The 12,672-nt window shown below is 46.1% G+C and overlaps 1 protein-coding gene across 2 annotated transcripts; it reads left to right on the plus strand.

Annotated features, from left to right (window-relative positions):
- Positions 1-5,048: 5,048 nt before the first annotated feature.
- Positions 5,049-9,947, plus strand: NEFL (neurofilament light chain). Of its 2 annotated transcripts, none has more exons than XM_068920443.1 (4): positions 5,049-6,172; positions 6,811-6,935; positions 7,953-8,275; positions 9,360-9,947. In XM_068920443.1, exons 1-4 carry the CDS (start codon positions 5,120-5,122, stop codon positions 9,548-9,550), a joined length of 1,692 nt encoding a protein of 563 aa, XP_068776544.1. In that variant the 5' UTR covers positions 5,049-5,119; the 3' UTR covers positions 9,551-9,947. The 2 variants fall into 2 exon arrangements, with proteins under 2 accessions (XP_068776544.1, XP_068776545.1); XM_068920444.1 differs by having other exon boundaries at positions 5,068-6,172; positions 7,953-8,206.
- The last annotated feature ends 2,725 nt before the right edge of the window (positions 9,948-12,672 follow it).

The raw sequence follows: 12,672 nt of genomic DNA on the forward strand, positions 1-12,672 counted from the left end.
AAGACAGAGTATTTTCATTTGCACTTTTCAATTCAGTTAAGTCAGAGGTCTTGATAAAATCTGCAGGCCTCCGTTCATCACACAGAAGAGGGGAATTTTAGACATATACATAAGATCTAGGTTCCTAAGTTCAGGATAAGTCAAAGAAAACTGGACCTCTGATTCCTGCTTGTGCTTTTCAAGATCTTCCTCTGACAGGTAGAGCATTAGTGACACACAAGACTAACTTTCAAGTGTGTTCAGCACAGGGTTGAAACCTCAAAAGAACACAGAGAGACATATAGGAATTTTAGCGTAAACGAGAATAAACCCCAAACCCCAAAGAAATGTCTTGGTTTTCCCTTTTTTCCCTAAAAAGCTTTAAAGAAAGAAATGGCTATAAACCCGGAAAGCATTGTCGGGAAACACGGAAGTTCTCAACCAGACTGTTCTCAGAGGTAGTTCCCCAAGTGTTTCAATGAGAAGTCCCTTGATCCGTTTTTGCAACAGAACTCTCTGGTCAGATCAATAAAAGGACCTATAGGGACAGCTCAGCAGTAGGCATGTTTTACTGCATTCCCATAGCAATAAAGTACTGGCACAAAAAGTCACTGCTACAATGGACCTGTTCCAGCTCTTCCCTTGAATAGATGAAGATTTCCTTCCTCCTACAGAACGGCTCTGTTCAATCTTTCTCTTGCAAGAAAAATATATGTGAAGATCACTTCAAAACCAATGGAAAAGTCACAGAGAATGAAAACCGGGCAGGTCAAAGAGACTAACAGAAACTGTTTTGCAATCACAAGAAATCAAAACAGGAAAGAATCTGAGCCCTTTTGGGAGACTGAATGTCTCAGAGTACTGCCAAGAGCAGATCAAGTCTTTTAGTTGGTTCTGTAACCCTTCAGTGAAGTCCATGTAACTGCGGACACCAAGGCTTCCCATTTGAGACTTGTCTGAAATACTAGCAAAATTGGACAGCAAGGAGCATCGACTGTCTTGTTCACAGATTAGGTTTGCATGGGGAGGTTTGGGGCTGACCGAGCAGCCCCATAGACAGATATTAGATGACTCGTGACTGTCATCTTTTCCATCCTGGGTCTGCCACGTGGGTCAGAATACAACAGAAGGGTAACGAGCACAATTCTCCCCAGCTACTTCTCTTACCCTCATCCTCCTCACCTCTGGCCAGTGAGGCTGCAATTAGACACAGGCTTAATAGATACGTTTTGCCCATCTTTGCCCATGGTTTGATGTTGCTGGCAGTCTGCTAGCCTAAGTTGCCACCTATTGTCTATGCCTAAGACTCCAGTGAGGCTCCGTTCAGGCCCATGACCCAGTGTAGGACTGAAGCTGAGTTGCCACATCGCATTCAGTGGAGACTGACAGGTATTCCACCTTCACTCCTCAAGGCCAATGACAATGCACTGATGGTTTATGTCCTAAATTTGCTAACAGTGTTCTTGGCATAGGAAAGAAGTCAAGGTCTAAATGAGCCAAGGAAGTTAACTTCTCTTTTCAGGTGCAGCAGTAATCAGATTCAGATCTAGTTCACTTCATGCATTTGGCATACTGGTGAAGGCTGCTGTGGGAAAGCCACTGTTCTGCATCTAATTGCTTGACTGCAGATGTAAAATAAGACACAGGGTCACTGAATGTCGATATGTCAGTTTCTGAACTTGCAGTGCATTTACGAACAACTACAAAGCACAGGGAAAGTTCTTAATCATACTTTACAATGGACGGTATCTCTCCGATGCCTATTTTTTCAGTATAGGTACCACACATAGAACATCAAATTGTGTTACTATCTCATTTTGTACATTGTATAACATATGACATAACACATCAGACCTATGTAACATTTTCACCACTTGGAAGAGCCTGATTCCCCATTCTATCAGAGCTGTGCTTTTACAGAGTGGAAAAAAAGCAAGTACAAACAACGATTTTGCTTTTCTGATTCAGAACTGCTCAATTTATGTGCAAATTAAGACCAGGCAGGCACTGCTCTTTATATGCTTCTGGGATAAGCTCAAGGCCAGACAATGCAGACTTCATTCCGCCATCCACCTCAACCCCAAACATACCCCTTACCCTTTCTGTTGGGGAAAACGTTCTTTGATGGAAAAAAAAGGTTTTGGAAAACCCACCAGCTTTCCAATGCCTGAGTGTTTTGTAGCAAAAGGGAATCGTTCACTGTTTGTATCTGGTTGTATTCAAGTTACCTTCTGTGTTCAATGAAGCCTCAGTACAGGAGACACTTTGGTCCTAAATCTAAACTCTTCCTTGTGAAAATTCCATTGCTGGATTGGGTACCTTAGTTCCGTGTTAGGCACATGCTAGTTACAGAGCGGGTTGCAGAGGGAAATTTGCAAACAGGAATTTATTGTCATGATGTTGTTTGCTTTTGCCTATGCGGCACTAGTACATGACTGCACAGCTGCCATTGTTTTGTCATGTCATTACTGTCATTTCTGTATCATTCATCATAATAAATGCCATCTAATAGGGATGCTCAGGGATGCTTTCAAGCACTGAATCTGGCCTTGGGATTGTTCTGTCAAAGTCTGCATTAGATGAAATCATGAAACTTTCCTAATTAAAAGAGCAAGTGGGCAGCTTTAGCTTCAGCAGATGGAAAGGGAAGTAATGCTAAGCTGCTGAGTGACTCAGCTCATCTCTACTGATCGCCTGCCTGCTTTTTTTTAAATGCAGTCTTAAACATAGATGAAGCAAATGGCACATACCATTTCATTCTAACTGGAAGCTAATCTTTATCTTGTTCCTCTGTTCACCACCGCTGCAAAGATTTTTTTCCTAACAATAAAATATCAAGGGGCTAGATTACACTCTGCATTATGGCAAAAAGCAACTAAAAGGAGACAAAGGGGATAGGGAAATCAGAGTCAGCATTACCTTGTACCTGGAAATGTGAGTTTCTAAGGTAGGCTGTCCTGAGTAGTGGCTTTCCTTTCCTTACAGTAACAAAGCTTCATCCTTACCTCTGAATCACACAGAAACTCAGCACTGCAGGGCTGTCTGCAGACACACTTTCCCATCTTCCTGCCACACACTGCTGGCGAAGAGGAATGGGTTTTCCACTCATTTTCCCTCTCTAAAAAATATGAGAAAGAACATTAACAGTCCACAACTACAAAACTTAATTCCCAGGGATATGAAGTGGAGGTATTTTAGAAGCTGCGCTATAGTAATTCATTTATTAATTTATTACTATATGGTATAGTAACAGATACCATTAATAATTAAATCATATGATAAAACTGAATGTAGGGGAGGTTAATCCATTAGCATGAGAAAGGTATGCTAGTTTACATCAGCTGAGTAACCTGTAACGATTTGTATTTAGAAGCTCGCTGAACCGCTGACTGAGCCTGCTGTTTATCTTGCCATTTGCTTTAGATCCATATTGCTCAGCTCTTCCTTGGGTGCTCTGCAAGCTACCTCTCTAGGGCAAAAAGAAAAAAAATCTCTTAATTAAAGCTTAAGTTTACCAGCATATAAAACCATATACGGGCTTGGGTATTTTTGCATATTCAGTGTCTGAATAACAGACAGTCGCTCTAACATGCATGAATGCTACTGCTACTTAAATTTAAGTCACAAATTTTGAATACAATTTTGAGTAGAAGACTCACTTTTGAGTGCTTGTGAACAAAGAGCAATTCCATCCATCTTAATGAGGACACTTTAGATTTACAAAGTGAAATATCTCCTCAGCTCTGCTGTGCTGTAGCGATGCACAAGCCTGTACTAGCTCTTTCCACAGAAGTTCACTCCAGCCTCTGTGAGTCCAGCTGAAAGAGCTCTGAAACTCTCATAGGCCACTGCCCTTCACCGTTTCATATCCCTCATATTCAAGTACCCTGAAACCTGTGGAAGCAACACCATAAACAGGTAATGATCTATGAGAGCGCTACAAGGTAGTGGGAAACACGGTGAAATCATCCCTGCTCCGCCTTTATTACATGACTTGCATTAAGCAAGCGTGCCTTTATGACAGTAATACTGAAGTGCCATTGCAATTAGTGAGAGACAGATTCATTTACCAATACTCTTCCCTTTTTTAGGAAGCAAGTAAGCATCTTTGCAGCATCGCTCTCTAATAAACATTACCAAACCCTGTAGTCTATGTTTATTCCTTTCTCAAGAAAAACTCTGCGAAGAGTTTTGTCATTAAAATTAGCCCTTCTGACTCAGAGACAAATTATCACCTTTTGGGGGGTATCCCAAGACATCTGTACTCAGTGTATTCCTATCTTACTATTGGTACATCTCTGTTGCATGAATATTATCTTGTTTTAATCAACAAATGGCTAACAATCTAGTCAGAAGTAGCTGCAAGGCAGCTGTCCAGTGTATTAGCCAGATTAGGCAAGGATAAATACTCAGTCCCTGTGGACCAAGCCTCTGAAAGATCTGCCTCTAGATCAAGGAGCAGGGAAAGCAGAGCTAGACAGCTTGCTATTAATGTATTTTGCTGCAACACCAACCCCCACCTTTTTTTTTTCCTTCATTCATACAACTACCCGGTTATTAGCAACCACCCTCTAACGAGGGTCGTGGCGAGGCCTTTAGAAGCATCTGGGACAACAACCCCAAACTCAAAATGGTGGTGATGGGGGGCGTCCGCCATTTTGTGCGCGCACTTCTAGTCGGGGGTTTTCAGGTGCGGGCGAGGGCTGCGAGCACCTCGGCCGCCCCGAGGGGCTGCGTCTCCTCCAGAGACCGCGGCCGCGATGTATGCCTGGCGCCGAGCCCCGCGGGGGTTTTGTCAGGGCCGCCTGAGGGGGAAGGAAGAGCGGGGAAGGGGGTCAAGCACAGACCTGGCGGGGGGGACGGGCCTGAGGTGAGGCTGAGGCGGGAAGCGGGGCTGGGGCGGGAAGCGGGGCTGGGGCAGCCTGAGGCGCGGCGCAGCCCTCAGCGCACCCAGCAGCGAGCACCACCCGCCCGGCCGCAGCCCCCTCGAAGCCGGCAGCGGAGCGGGGCGGCCCCTGGCGCGGCTCCCCGCTCCGCCCCGGCACCGCCCGGCGGCTGCGCCTGCCCGCCCTCCCCGCCCATAAATAGGGGCGGCCGGGCAGTGCCGAGCCGCAGAGCAGTCTCTGGCCCTCCTGCAGCCATGAGCTCGTACGGCTACGACCCGTTCTTCCCCTCCTACAAGCGGCGCTACGCCGAGAGCCCGCGGCTCCACATCGCCGCGATGCGCGGCAGCGGCGGCTACGGCGCGGCGCGCTCCGCGTACTCCAGCCTCTCGGCGCCCGTCTCCTCGGTGTCGGTGCGGCGCAGCTACGCCGCCTCTAGCACCTCGGGCTCCCTCCTGCAGTCGGTGGACAGCCTCGACCTGAGCCAGGTGGCGGCCATCAGCAACGACCTCAAGTCCATCCGCAGCCAGGAGCGGGCGCAGCTGCAGGACCTCAACGACCGCTTCGCCTGCTTCATCGAGCGGGTGCACGAGCTGGAGCAGCAGAACAAGGTGCTGGAGGCCGAGCTGCTGGTGCTGCGCCAGAAGCACGCGGAGCCCTCGCGCTTCCGCGCCCTCTACGAGCAGGAGATCCGCGAGCTGCGCCTGGCCGCCGAGGAGGCGACGAGCGAGAAGCAGGCGCTGCAGGGCGAGCGGGAGAGCCTGGAGGAGACGCTGCGCGGGCTGCAGGCGCGCTACGAGGAGGAGGTGCTGAGCCGCGAGGACGCGGAGGCGCGGCTGCTGGAGGTGCGCAAGGGCGCGGACGAGGCGGCGCTGGCGCGGGCGGAGCTGGAGAAGCGCGTGGACAGCCTGCTGGACGAGCTGGCCTTCCTCAAGAAGGTGCACGAAGAGGAGCTGGCGGAGCTGCAGGCGCAGATCCAGTACGCGCACCTCTCCGTGGAGATGGACGTGTCGGCCAAGCCCGACCTCTCCGCGGCGCTGCGCGACATCCGCGCGCAGTACGAGAAGCTGGCGGCGCGCAACATGCAAAACGCCGAGGAGTGGTTCCGCAGCCGCTTCACGGTGCTCAGCGAGAGCGCCGCCAAGAACACCGACGCCGTGCGCGCCGCCAAGGACGAGGTGTCCGAGAGCCGCCGCCTCCTCAAGGCCAAGACGCTGGAGATCGAGGCCACCCGCGGCATGAACGAGGCGCTGGAGAAGCAGCTGCAGGAGCTGGAAGAGAAGCAGAGCGCCGACATCTCCGCCCTGCAGGTGAGCGAGCGTCCTTCTCCCCCCCCCGGCCTTGGGTGCGATGAGTGGGCGATGCTCAGCTGAGCGCTGGGGGGTGGGGGGGTCTCGACCGCCGCCGGGGTGGGGGTGCCTGGCAGCATCGCCCGGAAAGCTAGCACTGCTTCACCCTTCATGCCCGTCTCATAAAAATGCGAGGTATCATAAAAATCGCAACGTAAAATACACGGTTCATATAGAGTCTCTATATAAAATAGATGTGCACGCTTAAGTGCATCAAAATATACATATGCACACAAGTTAAAAGGGTATCCTCAAGCTAACGCTAGGGAAAACACAAAGGCTAAAAGCAAAATGAAGCAATGAACGAATCGCAAGAATACCTTAGTCCTTGACAGCCAGAAAACTGGGATCGTTTAGGCTCTTAATGTTGTTAAATAGAAACAGGATAAAAGGCTATAGATGGTGGCAGGGGGAACCCTGCCAGGGAAGGTGGCCTCTGGTAAATGCTGTGCCCTTATGTCTGAGGCTGGGGCTGGAGCGGTTTGATCCTGCTGTCTGCTAGAGCAAGGTTGAGTTAATGGGATGGGCGAATTTCCTTGCAAGGCGTTGTTGCTAGACATGGGAGAATTTTATGCGCTCAATGTTGTTGCTTCCAACAGGATACAATCAACAAATTGGAGAACGAGTTAAGAACCACGAAGAGTGAAATGGCTCGGTACTTAAAGGAATACCAAGATCTACTTAATGTGAAAATGGCCCTGGACATTGAAATTGCAGCATATAGGTATGATGTGGGGGGGGGGGGGGGGGAGAAAGATGGTTAAGCAAATTAGAACTCGGATCAGATTCCCCTTTTCTTTCTGACTTGATGAGAATGCGTTTTATTTTTCGTTCCTCCAGCAGAAAGCTTCCTAGATAGGCAGGTGCCAGTTTTATCATGTCTTCTCTGTTTTCTTGCCATCAGAAGCAGCAAAGCTTTTTAAGGTGGAATATTTGCTTTAAGTGAATTCTGCACTGTGCAGCAAACTTCAGTCAATATAATATGCATGTATATGAAAATATTAGTTCAGCACTGGAATCTGTCAGTTATCTATCTCTACAGATAAAATATTCCTGCCCTGTGCTCCAGATTTCTGAGCTATTGAAAAGTGGCTTTGTGTCAGGAGAATGTCTAAATACAGATGGCTATGTTCTCAAAATAGTTAAAAATCATGTGAGAGACTTTTCAGTGGGATTTGCTTCCAACTCCCAGAAGCAAGCTCCCCCAAAGCAATTATTTTACAGCAGAATTGCTGCTAAGTTGCTTTTTAATGTTGTATCCCAGATGCTATTAGAAGCTCTTGTTTGGCACTTAACATTTCTAGTGAATGCTGCAATGGGAATGTTGAGAAAAGCGGCTCTAAGCCTTGTCTCATAGTTAAGTGTAATATCAAATTGTTACATCTGTATAGTTCTCTGTATACAGACGACAGGTTCGCAAAATACATCTCTAACTTCTGCTGTAAGAATTTAATCCTAGAGATATTTTTTCCTTTATTTCTCCTTACAGAGATAAGTACAAATTCCCCAGTAGCACACATCTCTGGAGCTTCTTTTAAATTCTTCCAAAATGTTGTGATGGCATTTCCTGTATAGGAGCGCAAGCACTAGCCCATAATGAATAAGTAAATACACAGCCTTGGGGGTGGGTACGCACCCTACTTGTGCCGCTCAAAGTACAACAGTATCTGGGCCTGTAGCTGAGTCTGCTGAACACTGCCACAGCATAGCTTAAATCATTCCTGTCTGTTTCTTCCTCTAGGAAGTTACTGGAAGGTGAAGAAACCCGACTCAGCTTCACTAGTGTTGGAAGCATCACCAGTGGCTACACCCAGACTGCCCCCACTTTTGGCAGGTCTGCCTACAGTGGTCTCCAGACCAGCTCCTATTTGATGACAACCCGTACCTTCCCCACATACTACTCCAGTCATGTCCAGGAAGAACAGATTGAAATAGAGGAAACAATTGAGGCTGCTAAAGTGGGAGAAGCCAAGGCAGCTGCCCCTACAGAAGAAGGTGAGGAGGAGGAGAAAGGGGAAGGTGAGGAAGAAGCAGGAGGTGAAGAGGCTGAAGAAGAGGAGGAAGGTACTTAAAGTTGCTTTCAAATCCCTCTCTTCCACGCTTCGCCCTGCTTATATGGGGTAAACCCCACGAATTCTGATGACTAGGTCTAATGGTTAGACCTCTCTTGATATCAGCTCATGTGAGCAAAGGATTGTGGGATTAAGCCCATAGCATATGAGCGGGAAAGTCTGAATATAGAGCAGAAGATCTGGTGAATATTCAGTATCGGGCAGATTGTAGGGCTGATTATACACGCTTGGAAATCACTGGGAGTTTTCCAGTTTCCCAAGAGAAAGGAGTATTTTAAAAGCACATAATACTAAATTTCTAAGGTATTAGACAGTACTTAGCTATTACAAGTATCCTTGAAAGGAAGAAACAGGAACACCTTGAACTAAATACTAATTCCCAGAGAGCAGCCTGGGATAATTGGAACATCAGCTGATGCTTGTGGGCGCAACTCTATTGGGTTTAGCGTGCAGTAAGTTATACTGCCTGAGGTCTGGGTAATTATTTCCTTGCTTTCTTCAGCTGAGCCACACGCCCTTTCCTTGCTGCTCCATGAATTATTTACCAAACTCACATTTTTAACAGAAACGTTGTCCAGGGTTGCTTTTTCTAGATTCGGTTGTATAACTCTGCAGAAAGATTTAACCTGAACATGTCTGAAATGCGTTGGTTACCGCTGGGCTGTCTTATGAGCTTATTAGTGTGAAGGTTACTTATAACCAAGTGATGGTTAAAGATCCAGTCTGAAGTTCACAGAAGGGAATGGCAAGATTCCTTTTGAACTCTTTGGAGTCCACAATTGACTACTATTTTTCAAGGTCAGGATTTTCCAGAGACCTATAAATATAAGGTCTTTTGCTCCCTCTGAAATCTCAGGTAGGTTGGCTGTGTAGTTTTGTTAGTCTCCCTTGAAAGTCCTAGATAAAACAAAGGCACCTGCTTTCATGCAAAAATCTGTTAGCCCTGTCAAGCTTTGGCCTACTGCCATCCCAAGTGTGTGGGTGAAGGGTGCAGGTACGCTGACCCCTGTGAAAATGGGTTTAGGAGATAGCTCTAAGCACTGTGTTGAGGATGTGAAAAACTTTGTCTTTCGAAGGTGCCAAGGAAGAATCAGAAGAAGCCAAAGAGGGTGAAGAAGAGGAAGGAGGAGAAGGGGAAGAAACAGCAGCTGAAGAAGGAGAGGAGTCCCAAGAAACTGCTGAGGAAACTGCTGAGGAGGAGAAGGAAGAGAAGGAAGAGAAACAACCAGCAGGAAAGGAAGAGAGTGAAGTGAAGAAGAAAGCTTGATTTAGACAGTCCAGCTTCCTCATCAGATCAATAGAGTAACCAATAATTGACTGAGCTAAAATTGCAGTCTCACATATTTAATTCAGTGACCACTGAGGTTTAGTTAATGATCTATGATGTTTCTCTCCATGCAGAGTATCAGTATGCTTGCAGAGTGCCCACTGGCTTGCTTCCTGAATGCTGCATGGTCTACACGTATGAATTCAGGAGTTATGTCCTGCTTGGGTGATTCAGAACCTTACAATTAAAAAGGGGGGGGGGAAAAAAAGGTCATGGGAATGAAAGTTATCTTTAACTTGCATTTAAAATAATTACAGAAACCTTGGGTGGGTAAAATAATGGAGGCTTCAATAAGTATGTGCAATAAAGCTAGTCAATAAAGAAATGCTTACACAGAGTCCTTGTGTGTCGTGTGTCACTGATGCATTTAACAATGGGTAAAGTGGTATATCACTGTGTGCATAATTACAGCAGAATACTCATCTTTGGACTCTGTGCAACAAGATATGAGACACTGGTTTCTGTCTCTTTCTAACTCATGCTGGGGGTCTAGTATGCAGACAAAGTGGTATGGTAACTTCTTAATGTAGGTGTGAGTAGGTAATGTCCACGTGGGAATTTGACAACAGTAAAAAGACGCTGTGGTCTGACTCTGCTGTTGGCTTTGTGTGAGATCTGACTGGGCTGTTGTATACACAAACGCCAGATCTTTTTTGCCTAATGAAAATAGGAAGAACTTTACTTCCATTTACCAGTTAAAGTTGGTATTGGTAAAGAGAAGAAAGTGAGGAGAAACTAATGTAAACATGGGTGTTAGGCATCAGTGTGAAGTTGTTCACACTTTTCAATGAAAATGTAGTCAGTGACAACAAGGAAGAATGACTGCTGACTTGAGTGAGACTTGGAGCAACCCCTTTATGAAAAGAATAATTAAGGTTGTGTCCTGTGGTGAGGTATTAGAGGGAAAGCCAGAGTGGTGAGGAGAGTTCTCCCTGCTATGTGAACGTGAACTGTCTTCACACAGTGTGTCTTAAAACCTCATGCCACTATGGGCTGAAGAGGCTTACTCCATTGAGAATTTGTCAGGGCATTTTAAGCTTTTTGAGTATCAATCAACAAAGGAAAGGTCTAATCTCATCTGTGATCAGACATGAAATTGGAACAGTTCAAAGGGCCAGAAGAGCAGCAAAGCCTGACAATAGTTCTGAAGACAGTGTCAATGTTGTGTTCTGTACCTGAGCCTATTTATTTTTCTATAGGCTAAAGTTAGTGCATAGAATTAAACCTTACACTGAGGGCAAGTGCTAGACAAATGCTGCAAATTAGACCACTTTAAATAAGCTGAACGTATGAAAACTCAGGCTAAAACAGGTAGGTTCTCAGTCAAATGTGGCTAGTGGGATTTTGCATGAGAATTTGGGATACTCTTTAATTCTGTGCACTGATTTCATGGGACTGGATGATTTGCGTTACCTCTCCTTGATGGCCCATGAAGACAGAAAGAAAATGTCTTTTATATATGTTTTGGAGGGAGGGGGTTCTGTAGACCTCTCCCTTCTGAGCAACGAGAAAAAAAAAAAGTGGGTGAGTAAGCACTTAACAAATGTCTTTCCTTCCAAGCTCCCGAGAGAAACAGTAGGAGAAAGAAAAAGGAACTGTGGCAAAAACATTCAGGAAACAACTTGTATTCATACATAATAATTCCAATAACTCCTTTCCAGGGAGTTCCTGTAGCATTTCCTAATGCTTTTTTCCCCCCTCCTTTTCTTGTATTTTTGATGCTTTTGAGAAGCAGAAGGCAAGCAACTCAAAATTAGTTTTCCTTTTTTTTTTTTTCCAACAGTGGGTCTTCTGATGACAGTTTCTTTTCAAACTTCCATGGTTCTACTCTTAATAGAAATTTTTCTGTGTGTGTGTTTATGCAGATGTGTTCTTACAAAGCATGTTTTGTCTTCCCCCTCAAAGCAGTGGACAGCAGTGGGTGGTAACTGCAGTACAACGGACAAGAGACTCACAAGCCAAGCTATTTGCTCAGCACTTTTAAGAATTATCGATTGGAATACAGGAGACCTGCTCCTTTTGGTATGTGATATCCCTAGTTCAAGCACAAAACTTTAACTACAGCAGAGTTTTGAGTGTAAGAGATGAGACTTGCATTTTCACTTGAATGCCCTATCAAAAATGCTTAGCATGGCAGTTCAGTGGGAAGAGAGGATCTGACCCTACAGATCAAAAAGCACTAGCTATGCACTAGATTGGGACTCATCATGTAAATTAAAGCCAAACCACTGTGAAATAGATTGGCGTTTTCCAATCCACTGCCCATATTCTGCCTTTCTGCAAGCACTATGAGCTCCTCATAGCTTCTTCACTTTACAGTACCTGGTTTTGCTGCTTCTTTCATGTCCTTTCCTATGCATAAGCCCCTTCTTCATTCAGTCCTTTGCATCCATTTCTGTTCTGGGGAAAGAATATAGCTTAACCAGGTCTTACTTCACCACAGCTTCCCAGACCCTTGCAGTCAGATGGCTGGGGACACCCTCAAACCAGCACAGGGAGGAGGTAGGTGTCTGGAGACTCACCAGCAAACATAGATTTCTCCCTGTTCCTTTTTTTTTTTTTTTTTAACTATATTGCAGCTAAAGGAGAGATTTCACTAGACTGTGCAGGCAACGTGTGAGTCACAGTGACTCAGTGGTGTTGAGCTGCAGAGTTAGGAGCTGCGGGGGCTGCCCAGCCTGGTTGCTACCCCCAGCCCCGTCTCGCTGCTAAGGTAAAAGGCTGAGAGGGAGGGTGGATGTGTGTGTTCGCCCGCCCAGATGCTCTCAGGGTTGCAGAGATCCTGCTGGCAACACTTGTTTTACCTTTGAAAATCCAGGAGCGCACTTTGACGCAATGCAGTAAAAGCAGGCAGAGGGAGACAGGATAGAAACTTTCCCTTGCTTTAATCCAAGTTGCAGCTGCAAGTGAAGCAGCAAGCCTGTCCCTGAGTTTTCTCATGCTGTTTAAAAGACTGGGTCCAGCACAGCCGAGATCTCGTCACAGGGAGGACGAGCAGAAAGAGGTCCTGAACGCTTTTCTTCTCAAAATGCCCATACCCATGTACGTATACACACACTCAA

Source organism: Struthio camelus, chromosome 27 (genome assembly GCF_040807025.1).
Source record: "Struthio camelus isolate bStrCam1 chromosome 27, bStrCam1.hap1, whole genome shotgun sequence".
Lineage (NCBI taxonomy): Eukaryota > Metazoa > Chordata > Aves > Struthioniformes > Struthionidae > Struthio > Struthio camelus.

Bases quoted from the DNA above. Each gene is read 5' to 3' on its own strand.
- NEFL (XM_068920443.1), top strand. From the start codon at position 5,120: ATGAGCTCGTACGGCTACGACCCGTTCTTCCCCTCCTACAAGCGGCGC. The intron at 6,173-6,810 runs GTGAGCGAGCGT...TGCTTCCAACAG, and splicing joins CCGACATCTCCGCCCTGCAG to GATACAATCAACAAATTGGA. The intron at 6,936-7,952 runs GTATGATGTGGG...TTCTTCCTCTAG, and splicing joins ATTGAAATTGCAGCATATAG to GAAGTTACTGGAAGGTGAAG.